Below are 15533 nucleotides of genomic sequence, written 5' to 3'. Positions count from 1 at the left end.
TTTCAGTAACTATAAAACAAAAATTCTAAGTGAAAATAAAGTGTCACAGTTCAATAGTAGAACATAAAATAATGATGCCCATTATATAACTAATGGCTTCTTGGATTTGATAAACTATGCTGGCAATGCAGGCCTCACAGGGTCTTTTAAAGCAAGTCATGCAAATCAAGTGCACGGTACGGTGACCGCATGCACCAGGAAGGTGCGTATGAGCAGTACCAGGCTCCGATCTCCCTGACTCAGGAGAGCTCTTGAGAGTCCTACCCTGTGGCTGGAACGCAGATGTAAAGCAGACGGCCTTGCTGCTATTTCTGCCAATTCTACTGCACCTAAACTTGCTGTTTAATCCAATCCCTAGATCACAAAAACAGTTCTGAGAAGGAGCTATTAGTCTTGATTTCTCAGAGGAAACCAAGTGCCTTAATCACTGATTCCATCTCCATAAGGGAAACTGGGCTGAAGAACCAAAAAAAAGAGGCTGGGGTGGGGGGAAGCCCAAGGACAAATACGTAAGTTGGATTGCAAGGTCCAAATGATAAACTGGAAGTTTTTCTATTCTGTTCTGTCGGTCTCTTTTTGTCACACTGGCTTCCCTGAGTGAAGATAATAACGTCTATACCGCAGCTAGATGTCAGTGGGCTTCAAATCTGCGTGACGGTGACTCTGGGGCTCACAGAGACTTCCTCGGGGGGATGTGAGAACGTTTTCTGGGAATCAATTTCCAAACCTCAGCTTCCAAACCCCAGTTCCCTATGTCCTCCTGGGGCTTTTCTGCCCTTCCACTCCATCCTTCACAACCACCACAACTCTCACCTGTCCCAAATCTGACCACAGGGCGCACGGCTAGGGGAGGTAAACACGCCTGGGTGTCAAATAGAGGGGGTGGTAAACAGAGGGGCGCCCATGAAGGCTCCCGCTATCAGGGCGTCTAAGAGACACAGCTCTATAAACATTTTACTTTTCGGGTTTGAACATTATCAAAATTCAACTGTGTGAAAATAATAACTGTTAATACGTTACTCAACTGACAAGATATCGTTCGTTAATACTCAGATCCTTATGGTCACAGGAAAAATAATTTTTTAAAAAACTCTTTGAGGTAACTATAGATTCACAGGAAGTTACCAAAACAGTACAGAGGTTCCACGCACCCTTCACACAGTTTCCCCAAATAGTTATGAAAACCAATTCTTTAAACTTTCAAATTTACATGTAAATTTTTTGTGGCAGAAAAGCCTAATAGTCATATTAACAGAAAGGCTTTTAATTATGAAAATATATAAACTACCCCCACTGAATTTTATCCTAAACAGTATAAATGGCAATTCAATTTTAAAGAGCAGAAAGAATAACACTGCTCTCTATTCCACTGGATATATTTAAGAGTGGCATAATGGACTTATTTTTAATAGCTTTATTTTTAAATGTCAAATATTTACAATACATTAGAAACAAAATCTTTATCAACACTTACGATGAAAAATTTTCAATATAAACTTAAAAACGGAGGATATACAGCTTTTAAACATTCTTTCAAGGGGGTACACAAACAACAAAGGTTGAAGACCACAGATCTAGGTAAGAGTTGAATGAGAAAGATTGTATTTGTGCGCCCTCTGGTGGAACTAACCAAAACAGGGGAAAAACCTACTGAGTTGGCACCTCTCCTGAGATAAACCAATGACTCTGTTAAATACAGAAATTAGAGAAACTGAGTTATTACACCTAATGAGACAGGCAGCAAATATATGCTTTATCTAGCTGTGATTCACCAAATTAAGCTGCACTATTTGTCGACTACAGATGTAAGCTTGCCCCTCCTTCTAGAGGAGTATCTGTACTGATGGAGGAGCTCTGATGCCACTCACCCCTCAAGGGAAACAGCAAGCAGTGCTGCTCTAACTGCCAAGACAGAAATGAAGATCCAAGCACTTCCCTGCACATTCCCCCTCTCTCTGGCATGAAGCTAGGCTAACAGCCACATTTACTGAGTGTTTACTAAGTGCTAACCAATCTTCTAGCACTTTACATATATGGGTTTACATGTCTTCCTAACAATTCTACGATGTAGAATCAATTTTTTTTAAAGGTCATCTTGAGAGTAAACTATGGATACCTGGGTCTTGGGCTAAGAAAGGGTGAGCGGTTTAGGCCTTACAAAAGCTCCCAGGAAGAAGCTGCTGGAGGACATAACAACCAGGGGGAAGAGGCTCATTATTGTTTGTAGCCTCGAAATCATTCCACTTTGATGAAAAATAAAAACAAAACCTCAACCCGGTATCAGTCATGATGGGCAAACTCCGGAGTTCTCTGGTTCTCTAGAATGTACCTACCATCAGGGTCCTCAAATGTCCCAGGATGAAGAGGCTGTACTTGGCTCGTGTGATGGTGACATTCAATCTCTGCAAACTTGCCAGAAACCTAAGCAACAGAAGGAAAAAAAAAGTTACTTCTTTCTTCAGAATGACTCGGCATGTCAGTGTAGGTGAGACACAGGCGTTTCAGACAGCTTTTCTTGGGCTCCTGCTTTAAGGTCATGGTGCAGGACCTGGCACAGAAGCAATTCCCATTAAGGACAGCAAACAAACAAGATGCCCAGTGCTTTCTTTCAAAGTGATGCATCTGTCTGTCGATTTCCTATTTTGACTTGGATGAGATATTGGAAATTTTAATGGTATGATTTTTAAGCCTTAAAAGATCCTAAAAATATGATAGTAGATCAATTATGACACATACCATGGAGAGGAACATGCCCCTGCAAAATATACTGGATTCAATAATCTGTTTCACTCTTATCAAGTGAAAAAACAGATTCACACTGTGACATGGGTTAATACACAAGGTACCAAGAGAAGCAGACCTAACAGTGGATCAACTTCACAACTTAAAAAAGAAACCTTCAAGGTATTACTCAATTTTTTATATAAGAAAATAGAGCAAATGATGGTATTCTCTAACAGTGATTAAAAAGATCTAACTCGGGGGCTTCCCTGGTGGCGCACTGGTTGAGAATCTGCCTGCCAATGCAGGAGACATGGGTTCGAGCCCTGGTCTGGGAAGATCCCACATGCCGCGGAGCAACTAGGCCCGTGAGCCACAACTACTGAGCCTGCGCGTCTGGAGCCTGTGCTCCACAACAAGAGAGGCCGCGACAGTGAGAGGCCCGCGCACCGTGATGAAGAGTGGTCCCAGCTCGCCGCAACTAGAGAAAGCCCTCGCACAGAAACGAAGACCCAACACAGCCAAAAATAAATAAATAAATAAATAAAAATTAAGGAAAAAAAAAAAAAGATCTAACTCTGGATCATAAACAAGCAAAGAATCAATAATGACAGTTACCCACCCAATTGAGCCTTGCATGGCATTTGCTCTGACACATGTAACAATAACACAATCTTTCTGACGACCCTGGAAGGCATCCACGGTATCTACTTCTGCTGGCCTATTTACGAAGAGAGAAACATATTTACTGAAAAAAGATAATTATTAAATATACATATTTATACAGTAGTATTTCTTACTTTTTTAATGCTATCTTTTTAAATTGGAATAGAATTCACATAACACAAAATTCACCATTTTAAAGTACACTATTTGGTGGTGTTGTCATTCACTACGGTGTACAGCCATCACCGCTATCTAATTTCATAGCATGTCCATCACCCAGGAGAGAAGCCCTGTGCCTATCAGCCATCAGTCTCTATCTCCCCCTCCCCAGGCCCTGGCAACCACTAATCTACTGTCTGTCTCTATGGACTTTTCTATATGGGAAATTTCATATAAATGGAATCATAAAATATGGGGCCTTTTGTGTTGGGCTTCCTTCACCTAGCATGTTTTCAAGGTTCATCCGTATCGTAGACTGTAACAGTACTTCATTCCTCCTACGACTATTAGCCTGTACAGATACACAATTTATTTTTTACCTATGTACAAATTTTGGACATTTGGGTTGTTTCCACTTTTTGACTATCATGAATAATGTTGCTACGAACACTCACGTACAAGCCTTTGTGTGAACCCTTTCTCAATTCTTTCAGGTATGTATCTAGGAGTGGAATTGCTGGGTCACGTGGTAATTCTATGTTCAACTTTAGGAGGAACTGCCAAACTGTTTTCTACAGTTTCTCACCAGCAATGTGTAAGTATTCCAATTTCTCCACATCCTTGCCAAAACTTGTTATTTTTTTTTTTTTGTAATGATAGTCATCTTGGTGGGTGTGAAATGATATCTCCTCACTGTGGTTTTGATTTGCATTTCCCTAATGACAAATGATGTGGAACAGCTTTTCACGTGCCTGTTGGATTTTTATCTTCTTTTGAGAAATGTTATTCACATCCTTTGCCCACTTAAAAAGTTAGATTATCATTTTATTAAGTTGTATGAGTTCTTTATATATTCCAGATATGACTTATCAGATAAATATTTTGCAAGTATTTTCTCCCACTCTGTGTGTTGACTTTTCACTCTTTTGATAGTGTGTCCTTTGAAACACATAAGCTTTTAATTTTTAAGAAGGCCAATTTACTTCTCCTTTGGTTACTTGTGCTTGGGTATCATATCTAAGAATCTGTTGCCTAATCTGAGGTCATATAAATTTACCTTTGTTTCCTTATAAGTTTCATAATTTTGTCTCTTAGACTCAGGGCTCTAATTCATTTTGAGTTAATTATTGTATACAGTGTGAGACAGGGGTCTAAATTCATTCTTTTGCATGTGGATATCCAGTTATTCCAGCACCATTTGTTGAAAAACTATTCTTTCCCCAATGAATAGGCTTGGCACCCTTGTTGAAAATCAACTGGCCATAAATGTATGGATTTATTTCTGGAATCTCACTTCTATTCTATTGGTCTATATGTCTACCCTTATGACAGTACCAGTGTTGACAGCTTTGTAGTAGATTTTGAAAGAGGGAAGTGTGAGCCCTCCAACATTGCTCTCTGTCAAGCTATTTAGGGTCTCTTGCACTTCCATGTGAATTTTAGAATAAGCTTGTCCATTTCTGTAAAAAAAGGTAGTTGGAATTTTGACAGAGATTAACAATGAATCTGTAGATCAACCTGGGGAATGGTGCCATCTTAACAATATTAAGTCTTCCGATCCATGAACATGAAATGGCTTTACATTTATCTAGTTCTTTAAATTCTTTCAACAACGTTTTGTCCTTCTGTGTATGAGCTCACACTTCTTTGGTTACATTTACTCCTAAGTATTTTGTTCTTTATGATGCTATTATAAATGGAATTTAAAAAAATTTTCCTTTTCAGATTTCTCTATAGTGTACAGAAATACAACTGATTTTTGTATACTGATCTTGTACCCTACAACTCTGCTGAACTTGTTTATAAGGACCAGTAGTTTGCATAGATTTTTTAAGGGTTTTCTATATGTGAGAGTATGCCATTTGTTTTTTTTGTTGGTTTTGTTTTTTTGGTTTTTGGTGGTTTTTTTTGGCCACGCAGCGTGCAGGATCTTAGTTCCCTGACCAGGGATCAAACCCATGCCCCCTGCGGTGGAAGCATGGAGTCTTAACCACTGGACCACCAGGCAAGTCCCAGATTATGCCATTTGTGAAGAGACACTTTTACTTCTTCTTTTCAAATATGGATGCCATTTCTTTCCTTTTCTTGCTTAACTGCTCCACATAGAACGTCTAATGCAGTGCTGCACAGAAGCAGTGAGAGGAGGCATCCTTCCTGATCACAGGGGGAAAGCTTTTAATCTTAGCATCACGTATGATGTTTTAGCTGTGGGTTTTTCATAGATGCTCTTTATTAGGTTGAGGAAGTTCCCTTCTATTCCTAGTTTGTTGACTATCTTTATCATGAAAGGTTGCTGCATTCAGTCAAATGTCTTTTCCACATTTATTCAGATGATCACCATCATGTGGGGTTTCGCCCTTTAATATGGTATATCACACTGACTGATTTTCATATGTTGAACCAACCTTGCATTCCTGAGATAAATTCCACTTGACTGTGGTAAATAATCCTTTTAATATGCTGTTGAGTTCAGTTGCCATTATTCTGTTGAGAATTTCTGCATCCATATTCATAACGGATGTTGGTCCATAGTTTTCTTTTCTGGTGATGTCTCCATGGCTTTGGTATCAGGGTAATGTTGGCCCCATAAAATGAGTTAGAAAGTATTCCCTTCTATTTTTTGGAAGCATTTGCAAAGGACTGGTGTTAATTCTTAATGTTTGACAGAATTCACCAGTGAAGCCTGGTTCTGTGTTTTTCTCTGTTGGAAAGTGATTACTAACTCAATCTCTTTACATTTAATAGGTCTATCCAAAGTTTCTGTTTATTTCTAGAGTCAATTTGGTAGTTTGTGTGTTTCTAGGTGCAGAAACTTTTGAGTTAATGGATTTCCAATATTTAATTTTTAATTTTACTGTCGAGGTATAAAGGAGACAAAAACATGATCTTCACCCTATACATGAAGGCACTAAAAGGGTTAAATACTTTATTCTAAGTGAAAATGTGAATACATGATTCTCAGTAGAGTTAGAATTCAGATAACAAGTCATCCAACTAAAGGGAAAGGCCTGAAGAATTTCTCAGTCACTTCCACTGTCAAGTGTAACGGTGATGACATTTGAACTGGCAGGAGGCACTCCATCTACAGGGGCTACAAGTGCAACCACACTCCCTCCCAGCACAAGTCTATGGAGCCAGGGTCCTAGTCTCCTTGTTCTATACTACCAGGGTCTAAGACCACTCCCTAGGGTTAAGTTTCCTTTTCTTCTTTCCTTCTATCCCCTCTTTCTTCTTTTTAATTCAACAGAAAAACTGGAAATATCTGTAAAAATAGAGATGCCTCACCCTTTTCCATCAAACTCTTTGTCCAAATCCTTCTGAATCATCATCTTCTGAGCCTTGTAATGGGTTATTATGCCAATGTTTCGGAAAGTAACATCCTTTCTTTTGTCTTTTATAAGTTTAATTATTTCCATTACCAGTTTTATTTCTTGAACATTTACATATGAGCTAAATAAGACGAAAACAAAAATACAACACATCAAAACTAATAGCAGTCCAATTGCTAAGTTAAGTTCCACTTTGTTTTCCACTACAGTAAAGGGTACATAGGTAGGTTTCGTCTTTATTCAGTCAGCAGTGATTCAAAGAGGCTGTTACAATGACCATTAATACTGTACATATGAATAAATATAAAAATAACTGCCCAGTGAAACACGAAGTTCTATGACAGAAAAGAGGTTGGAGTCAAGTGATGTTTAGGCACCAGTTTCTTCATTTATTAAAACAGGGATAGCCGCAGTGAGAATGGAAGTATTCATAATAATAATGAAGATATGACTAATGAATAGCTAACATTAAGGATTGACTATCTTCCTAACACTGAGAAAAGTGCTTCAGATGTACTACCTTCCTGCATTCCCCACCACAGGCCATGCAGATCATGCACCGCATGACCGAGAGGATGGCAGCCACACAGACTAAATGTGACCCAGCCCCCAGAGATGAACAAACACGGGGCCCTACAGCAGGATCACGTCCTCTGTCCTTGCTGGCCTCATCCTGCACTCCCAACTCATCTCCCGAACTACAATGCATTCCCTCGTTACCATACCAAATGCAACATGTGTGCACGCTGGGGGATGCCCTGCACTCGCACCTTGATTCCCGAGGCTACCTTATCTGTCTCACTTTAAAGCCTTAAATACTCACTATTCTAATTTCAAGACTTACTGTACAGACAACCCAGTCAGCTAGCTTTCTTTTCCATACCTGAAATCTTTATTTGGTCACCTCTCAGGCCAACACTCTTCTCGTGACCATCCATCTCCACAATACTTATGTGGTAAACTCTCAATCCTCTGCTCCATTCCAACAGACCCCACTACAACCTTCACAATCCCTCTGGAATAGCAACCCCCCAGCCAACTGCTCCGTATTTCTAACTTCTTCACTGAGAGACCCCTCCCTCCACCGCTATTAACTAATATCTTATTCTCACGGAGGACACCACTTGCTCTGCAGCTCTCTCCTGACGCAGAGGTGGAATTTCTATTTCTTCATACGTCATGATACAGGGGTGGCATTTCTATCTGTGCTAACAAATGCAGCCTCCGGGCTCCTCTTCCTTTATTCTCTCCCAAGAAGCCCTGGCTCCTCTGAGGTGCTTCCTAATTAGCAACCACTGCTCCTTTTCGCTGTCATTCACAAACCACCTGATTCACAATCCAACATGCTGAAAGTACTGTCCACCCTCTGCCTCACACCTTGACTCAACTGTATCTGTACTTATCCTTCACAGTACTTAACCCAACCAGAATCATTAATCACCACGGTGATGGCCTGGTTAATGTCTGTCTCCCCTGTTAAGACCACAGCAGCCTTGCACTGGGGCCACGTCTGTTTTACTCACAGTTGTGATCTCAGCATGGATCTACTGAAGTGCTGACCGCATGTCAGGTAACATAACCCCCGTTACCCAGTTAAGAAAAAAAAAATCAAAAGACTGAAATATATAAAGACATCAGTAATTTATGACTGAAAAGGTGAAGTTATCAACCCAGCTAAAAGAAAATGATTGTGCACTGGCAGTAGGCAGAGAGATTTATATGGAAAATATTTTGAATTTAAATATGAACAGAAACAATATAAAAATTCTGGGACCATCAGAGGGGACTGAAGAAAAAGGAGAACGTACTCATTATCCCGCTTTTCTGAACCATCTCCAACATCAAACACGAGGTAGGGCTGAAATGGCCATTCAGATGAACACCGAATGGTCTCTGTCAATCTACAAAAGAGCAGCCACCATTTAGAATGCAAGTCAAATTATAAGAGAAAATGTTTTAGAATTATTATTACCATTTGTTCTTTCTGGGGAAGAGAGCGAGGGAAAGCAAGAGGACAAGAAGGACCTTCTTTTTACATAAAATTAAATACTTTTAAATAACATATTTTAGTGAAAGGTAGCAAGTGAATTTCATTTCTATTCTAGTAGTACTAGGGAGAATGACCCACGTAATTAAAATATAACAATCATGATTGGAAAGTTACTCATAATACAGTAAGTGAAAAAAGCAAGCTACAGAATACTATGTAGAGCATGGTGTGCTTTTTTTTTCCCCCAAAAAAGAGAAAAAGTAAAAAAAATGATGTGCATAGTACAAGGACTGGAAGTAGATATAACAAAATGTTACCAGTGATTACCTCTGGGTAGTATAAATAGGGGTTCGGTTTTTCCCTTTCTTTTCATTTATCTGCATTTGCTACAATCAATAGGACTTTTATAATTAAAATTATTAAACCTTTATGCTTTTAATAACAAGACCTAAAAGCACAACAAAAGAGCTATTCTTCCTAAGCAGCCAAACCTACAAATAAAACAGGTGAACATGCAATGAACAGAACTCACCTATTTGTTTTCAAGCTCCTGTTATAAACGTAATTAGAAGGGAAGAGACATATGTCTGGGTGCATCCTGTACTGAATGGTGAGCTGTAAGACAGGCAGCCTGCCAATCACGTTGTGCTCCACGTTCTCTTCCAGAAGTTTGTAGAAGCGGGCCATCATCGACTGGTCATAGCCATAATCCTGGGCCTTCTGAAAGGAGGAAAACAAAGCAATAATCTCCAAGAATTCATTTGTACTTTTCCCACTATTAAAAAAACAATCACTGAGCTCTAAAATGTACAAGGTATTACCAACAACCAAAGATTCAGATAAAGAAAATGTTTCCGACTCCAGCCCTAGAAAAACCTGGCAGCTTGACTACAAAAGTTAAGGTATTTTCTCCTTATTTATAAAACCCACATACTGCTTATGAACGAGATGTGATCTTGTGAATGACCACAACTGTCGCTATTTTGGTGCTAACAGGGGTCACCTGAAAGAATCGATGATAAAAGCAGCAAAGAACTGTAACACAGATTTTAACAATTATTTCTGGGCTATGCTCTCACAACTAAAAATAATGAATGTCATTGTAAATAAGCCTCTGAAAGACCAATTTCTTCATGCATCCATCATATACCGAGCAGCTAAAACTTGGGGTGCTGAGAGTCTACAGTGGATAAGATCAAGTGTCACAGGACTTACATTCTAGTGGAGGAGACAGGCAACTAAGTTGATTTCATAAATCCAAGAAAGGGTTACAAACCTGTGATCTGAAACACAGTGACTTAATTGACAAACGAAGAAAACTGTCTTAATGTTATCATGGTCGTGCCTTGGGATATACTTTTCAATGGTAGCATCATATCAAGATTCAAAAAGTATTATATCTTAAATAATCCAGAAGCAAAAAATGTGCTCTGGAAAACCCACTAAGATGATGCAATCTTTATGAGTGATGTTGACAATATGAGCATTGAAGATGTATGTGCAAAGTTTTAATAAACCTGTTTCACAAACTATCAGAGTGGAGAAAATAGGCATTACTTCTTATTTATATTATTTATATATGTGATTATTTATATATGTGATATTTTAAATAGGTTTGTATAATTAAAGGGAATATTTTTAGTAGACATTTGGCAATTTCATCTATACCCCCCAAAGTTTATCTATTCAAGTTAGCTAAAACCTCATTTACTTCACTCTGGGGAAAAAGAAAATGGTTTATATGAGGTAACACATCTACTTCCAGAAAAAAAACTGAGTCCATCCTACAAAATGATGGAGATTTTTATGTTTTGACATGAACATATATTCCTGATCTATTTACTGACTGGAAAAAAGGTAATGTGGTACAGACTGATTCTGCCACCTTTAAACAAGGTCAAAACCTACATACATATACACAAATTTATACATTCCCTATAACCATCTGACATTCTGAATTTAGTAACTTATTTACTGGCTGTTACCCACTAGAATGCCAGCTTCATGAGGGCAGGGATTTTTGTCTGTTTTCATCACTGTCTTGATGCCAGAACTTAAAAACAGTGCCTGAATTAGCCCGGCACTCAATGAACACAGACTGAAAAAAAAGTCAACACACACATGCCCACAAACTGTTCAAATACTCACTAAATTGTTCATAGTAATTATCCCTAGGGTTAGAAAGGCATGTTGAGAAAATTAACTTTGTAATTATTTTCTGAAATTTTCTCAATAAGCCTCTATTATTTTTGCAACAATAAGAAAAGCCCAAATGGATTTTTCTCATTTCTGCTGTTTTTAATCCATCACCAAAGCAGACAGTAAAACTGAGGCCTGTCAACAACCCCTTTTCACTAGCTCCATGCTAAGGCCCTTCGGGAAGTTCAATCAGTAAGTTCCGGAAACACTGTATTATCCACAGAAGGCAGGACAGAGTTGGCTCCTCCTGGTTCTCCACAAGCAGAGTCCCCTGCAGCAGCTCCTCCCTACGGACAAGGTTTTCACTCAGGGACGTGGGTACTCCTAGGCTATTCCCTTCAACAGTCACGCACGAGTGTTCAGACGTCGAAGAACTGCACTATCATTTTGATGATTCCAAAGTCAAAAAACAATAATAACAAAAACAACTTGCTTTCTTTCCATAACGTAACAGAAATGCTGTGAAAATGGTCTGTTCTCTGGGACTGTTTATGCAGCCACTACTCTACATTTGTACAAATAATCTATGTATCAGTAAAATGCTCAAATTTCATTAAATTTCAAAACCGTCATCTAGACCTATATGAAGAGTACCCAAAACATCTGAATCCTGATTCTGCTGTGCATTTCTAGGAGCCATCTTTAGTGAGATTTAAGAAACAAAGTGAAGGGGACCACAACTTTGGCGCTCATCTTCCCACAAGCACAGCCCACAATCTCTTTCCTTTCACCACCTTCCCTTTCAGAGGATGTGAGGGATGCCGGCATTTTCCTGTGCTATAGGATACAGAATCCTAAAATTGAAAACGTTACTGTAAGAGTAATTTCTCTTTATACTGTTTTCCTCAAGTTTGCACATATTTAAATATAAACCAGGAGGTTGGATTCTTTTCCTTGCTTTTAAAGTTTTTCTTTTATTACTGTTTTGGTGTTTATGTTACTAAAATAAATCAGATACAGCCCTTAGAACAGCTGCACACTGCCTTTCCCAAAGGAACAGCCCACTGCACATGGGACGTCCTCCTCCTAAACTTCTGGTCTGTGACACTCACACTGCTCCTGTCACACACGCATAAGCACATTATGAACAAAGGAACATTTCCGGAGACTTTTACTATGAAGGCTCGTAACAGTGGTTCTCTTTTCTCAGCCGTTCCCTGTTTTTCCCAGCAAGTAAGAGATGATGATCCAAGAAAGACCGCCCCACCCCCCAAAGCAGAAAAACCCAAACAAGCCCCTTCCACTTTAAAGCAACACGAATGTGAAGACACGTACCACAGAGATGACCGTGGGAGGGAGCTGCTTAGGGTCCCCTACGAGGATGAGCTTGCTGCAGCGATGGATGAGCGGGGTAAGAGTTTCAACTTCACAAGACTGCCCGGCCTTGGTACGAGAGGACAGAATGGGACAGAATCAGAATTCTCTCATTTATTTATCCATATACAGTCTATCCAATTCGTAAGAGTCGTAACCACTCAGAAACATACACTTTCTCTTTCTGCACCAAAGATCAAAAATAAGAACTTTCTTTGGTTAGAAAACAAAACAACAAAAACATTCTAAACGCCGAGGGGGGAAAAAAAAAAACCCCCACACACGTTTTGAAGTCAGCCGCCACTCAGGTGCCACTACCACTTGGGAAGCAGCCATAAGCTAGAAGGGCCATGTCATGTCCCCGGTTTGTCGTCTTTTTTTTTTTTTTTTAACTTTTAATTTATTTTTTTATTTTATTTTATTTATTTATTTTTGGCTGTGTTGGGTCTTTGTTTTCTATGCGAGGGCTTCCTCTAGTTGCGGCAAGTGGGGGCCACTCTTCATCGCGGCACGTGGGCCTCTCACTGTCGCGGCCTCTCTTGTGGCGGAGCACAGGCTCCAGACGCGCAGGCTCAGTAGCTGTGGCTCACGGGCCCAGTTGCTCCGCGGCATGTGGGATCTTCCCAGACCAGGGCTCGAACCTGTGTCCCCTGCATTGGCAGGCAGACTCTCAACCACTGCGCCACCAGGGAAGCCCCCCCCCCCGCTTTGTCTTCTTTGTCCCTGCTGGGCACATGCCTGAGGGGACTGCGTGTCTGTGCGTCTCACCCCCATCCCACTCTCTTCGTTGTTCCTCAGTAGGCCGCCTCAGTTGCAAGACTCAAGCTTCTTTTCAATTCAATGGCATTTCCTTCAATTATTTCATCACTTCCATCTTTTCTATTCCTTCGTTTTGGTGAATACTGGATCTTGGATCTCCTGGATGGGTTCTCAGTACCTCATTTTCCATCTCTTTTGTCTTCTGGCTCTATATTCTGGCAAACAGTAGGTACCCAATAAACGTTTGCTCAATGAATGAAGTAGGAATAAAGATGTTAGCTGAAAATATGGTGGCTCAGAGCGGTCCAGAGTTGTATTAAAAATGCTTCAAAAGGTAAGCAGAGATACCCCAAGCAGGAGCTAGAATAATCCTTGGGAGGGATTTTATGAAGAACAATCAGGAATCCCTAAGACTACAGTCCCAATACTGAAAAAGCAATTTTCATCGTGGTGGGTCGTTAGCAGCATATTTCAACATAAGAGAATACACATGTAATGGCAGGTCAAAATCAGATGCAAAAAGACCACTTTGTCAACATCTCGGCAGCCACTCTTCATCTAAGACTTACTCCTTACTCCTTAGGCAAAGCTGTATGGCCGACTGCTTACTGACCTCATCAACAATGACGCAACTAAAGGGGACACCCCCTTGCCCACGGAAAGCAGCCTCGAGCAGCAAACCACCACTCGTGCTCAGTGTGCAGCAGATGATGTGGGACTCTAAGATGATGATGTTCTGTGTCTTTTGTGGGCGTCCTTGAACCTAAGAGAATAAAAGTTAATCAATATTCAGTGGTGTATAAATTCCTAACTACACTTATTATGTGGCAGAATAATGTCTAGTAAATGTTAGGTAGGAACCTCAAACCTAGAAAACAGCAAAAACATTCAAGATAATCAGAAGCCACCAGAAAGAACACTTTGCAGTGGAGTCTAACCTCAGAACATGATTTAATAAGCACATTAAGAAAAATTTATTCAGGGTTTAATTTGGTCAAAGTGGATTACAATTCTTACAGCCTGATGTATGAGGTAAGGTATCAGAATAAGCAAAGATTTAAGTAATTCTACTGAGTTGTGAAGGAATTATCTGAGTAAAACCAGGATCAGAACTAAGCCTGAACATACCCTTTTCTGTTAGTTTTTAAGTACGTAGTATTGTTCTCTCTTTTATAAGGGCTAGTACCAACAAAAACGGCTGTGAAACTGACAAGCATTCTACTTCCACAGTAGAATCCAACAACCTTGGTCCAGACTATAATGGAATAAACTGTGATGGAGACTGACAGTATGAATGACACCTCACAACGCATTTCATTCAGTGCTCGAATTAATAAACCAGTACTCTCATCAGAGATTCAGTTAGCCTATTTCCCCTCCTGAAAAAGCTGTCGTGAATCATCCCTGAACATATGATAGATTCAACCATGGATGCCAAGGCATGTATGTGAGAAGAGGGTGGCAACTGTGGCCTTCTGGTGCTCACATGTTAACTGTCACATACCTCTCCTCTCAGCCACCTAATGAGTAAAACTGCCAAGTACAATTAATTTAATGGCCCACAGAACAACGTGATCAGTGGCAAAAACCTTAATACCGGTAAACGTGGACTTCACCCTTAAACGTGGGAAGATTAATTTTGGGCTCAGCTTAAAGTTTTAATAAAAAGCTTTCCACATAATTTTTAATTTAAATAAACAAACTGTTAGTGGAAATATGCATTAAGTTCAATTATATTTATTTAGCCACACAGAGAAGGTCAATAACACACTGAAGAGAAAACCATCAGCTCAAACATACAAATACCGTCACCGGCTGAGTATTACCCTCTCCTTCCCTGACCCCCAGTTCATTTCATTAAGGGCTGCGTTCTGGTGACGGGGTACACACCTGGCTCATCCTAGCTTTGACCAATCTAAATGTCAGTTGGTATTTTTATATCCAAAGAATACTGGGAAAAGTTATACATGTTATAGAAGGATTTTTGTGATCAAAAACAAGTAAAAAGAGTATATGCTTTCAGCCAAAAACTGAGAAAAAAGGTGCTTGTATTTCTTGGGCCACATCCCAGCCACTGTCACTCTACCTGAATTCAGACATGTAATTTTTTTCCCTGTATTTTCAAATATTTATTTATTTATTTATTTATTTATTTGGCTGTGCTGGGTCTTAGTTGTGGCATGTGGGATCTTCCCTGCAGCGTGTGGGATCTTTAGTTGCAGCATGAGGGATCTTTTAGTTGTGGCATGCGGGCTCTTAGTTGCAGCACACGGGATCTAGTTCCCTGACCAGGGATCACACCCACACCCCCTGCAATGGAAGCACAGAGTCCTAACCACTGGACAGCCAGGGAATTCCCCCAAATTTTTTAATGTAATTGAGAAAAGACCATAGGT

The 15533-nt window shown here is 39.9% G+C and overlaps 1 protein-coding gene across 8 annotated transcripts in view; it reads right to left on the bottom strand.

The window, feature by feature from the left end:
- Positions 1 to 15533, bottom strand: part of SETX (senataxin) — an 80995-nt gene that overhangs the window by 2455 nt on the left and 63007 nt on the right. For 7 of the 8 annotated variants that reach the window (XM_082468062.1, XM_082468060.1, XM_082468061.1 and 4 more), the window contains 7 exons: positions 13751 to 13900; positions 12340 to 12447; positions 9398 to 9585; positions 8684 to 8776; positions 6832 to 6996; positions 3344 to 3442; positions 2334 to 2421 (listed from right to left, as the gene is read on the bottom strand). In XM_082468062.1, coding sequence (XP_082324188.1) covers positions 2334 to 2421; positions 3344 to 3442; positions 6832 to 6996; positions 8684 to 8776; positions 9398 to 9585; positions 12340 to 12447; positions 13751 to 13900 — 891 coding nt within the window. The remainder of the gene's footprint in view (positions 1 to 2333; positions 2422 to 3343; positions 3443 to 6831; positions 6997 to 8683; positions 8777 to 9397; positions 9586 to 12339; positions 12448 to 13750; positions 13901 to 15533) is intronic. The other variant, XM_082468058.1, reaches the window with a different exon arrangement.

The sequence above is a fragment of the Balaenoptera physalus genome, assembly GCF_965194825.1.
Source record: "Balaenoptera physalus genome assembly, chromosome: 7".
NCBI classification, from domain to species: Eukaryota; Metazoa; Chordata; class Mammalia; order Artiodactyla; family Balaenopteridae; genus Balaenoptera; species Balaenoptera physalus.
This window is presented reverse-complemented; position numbering and strand designations above follow the sequence as displayed.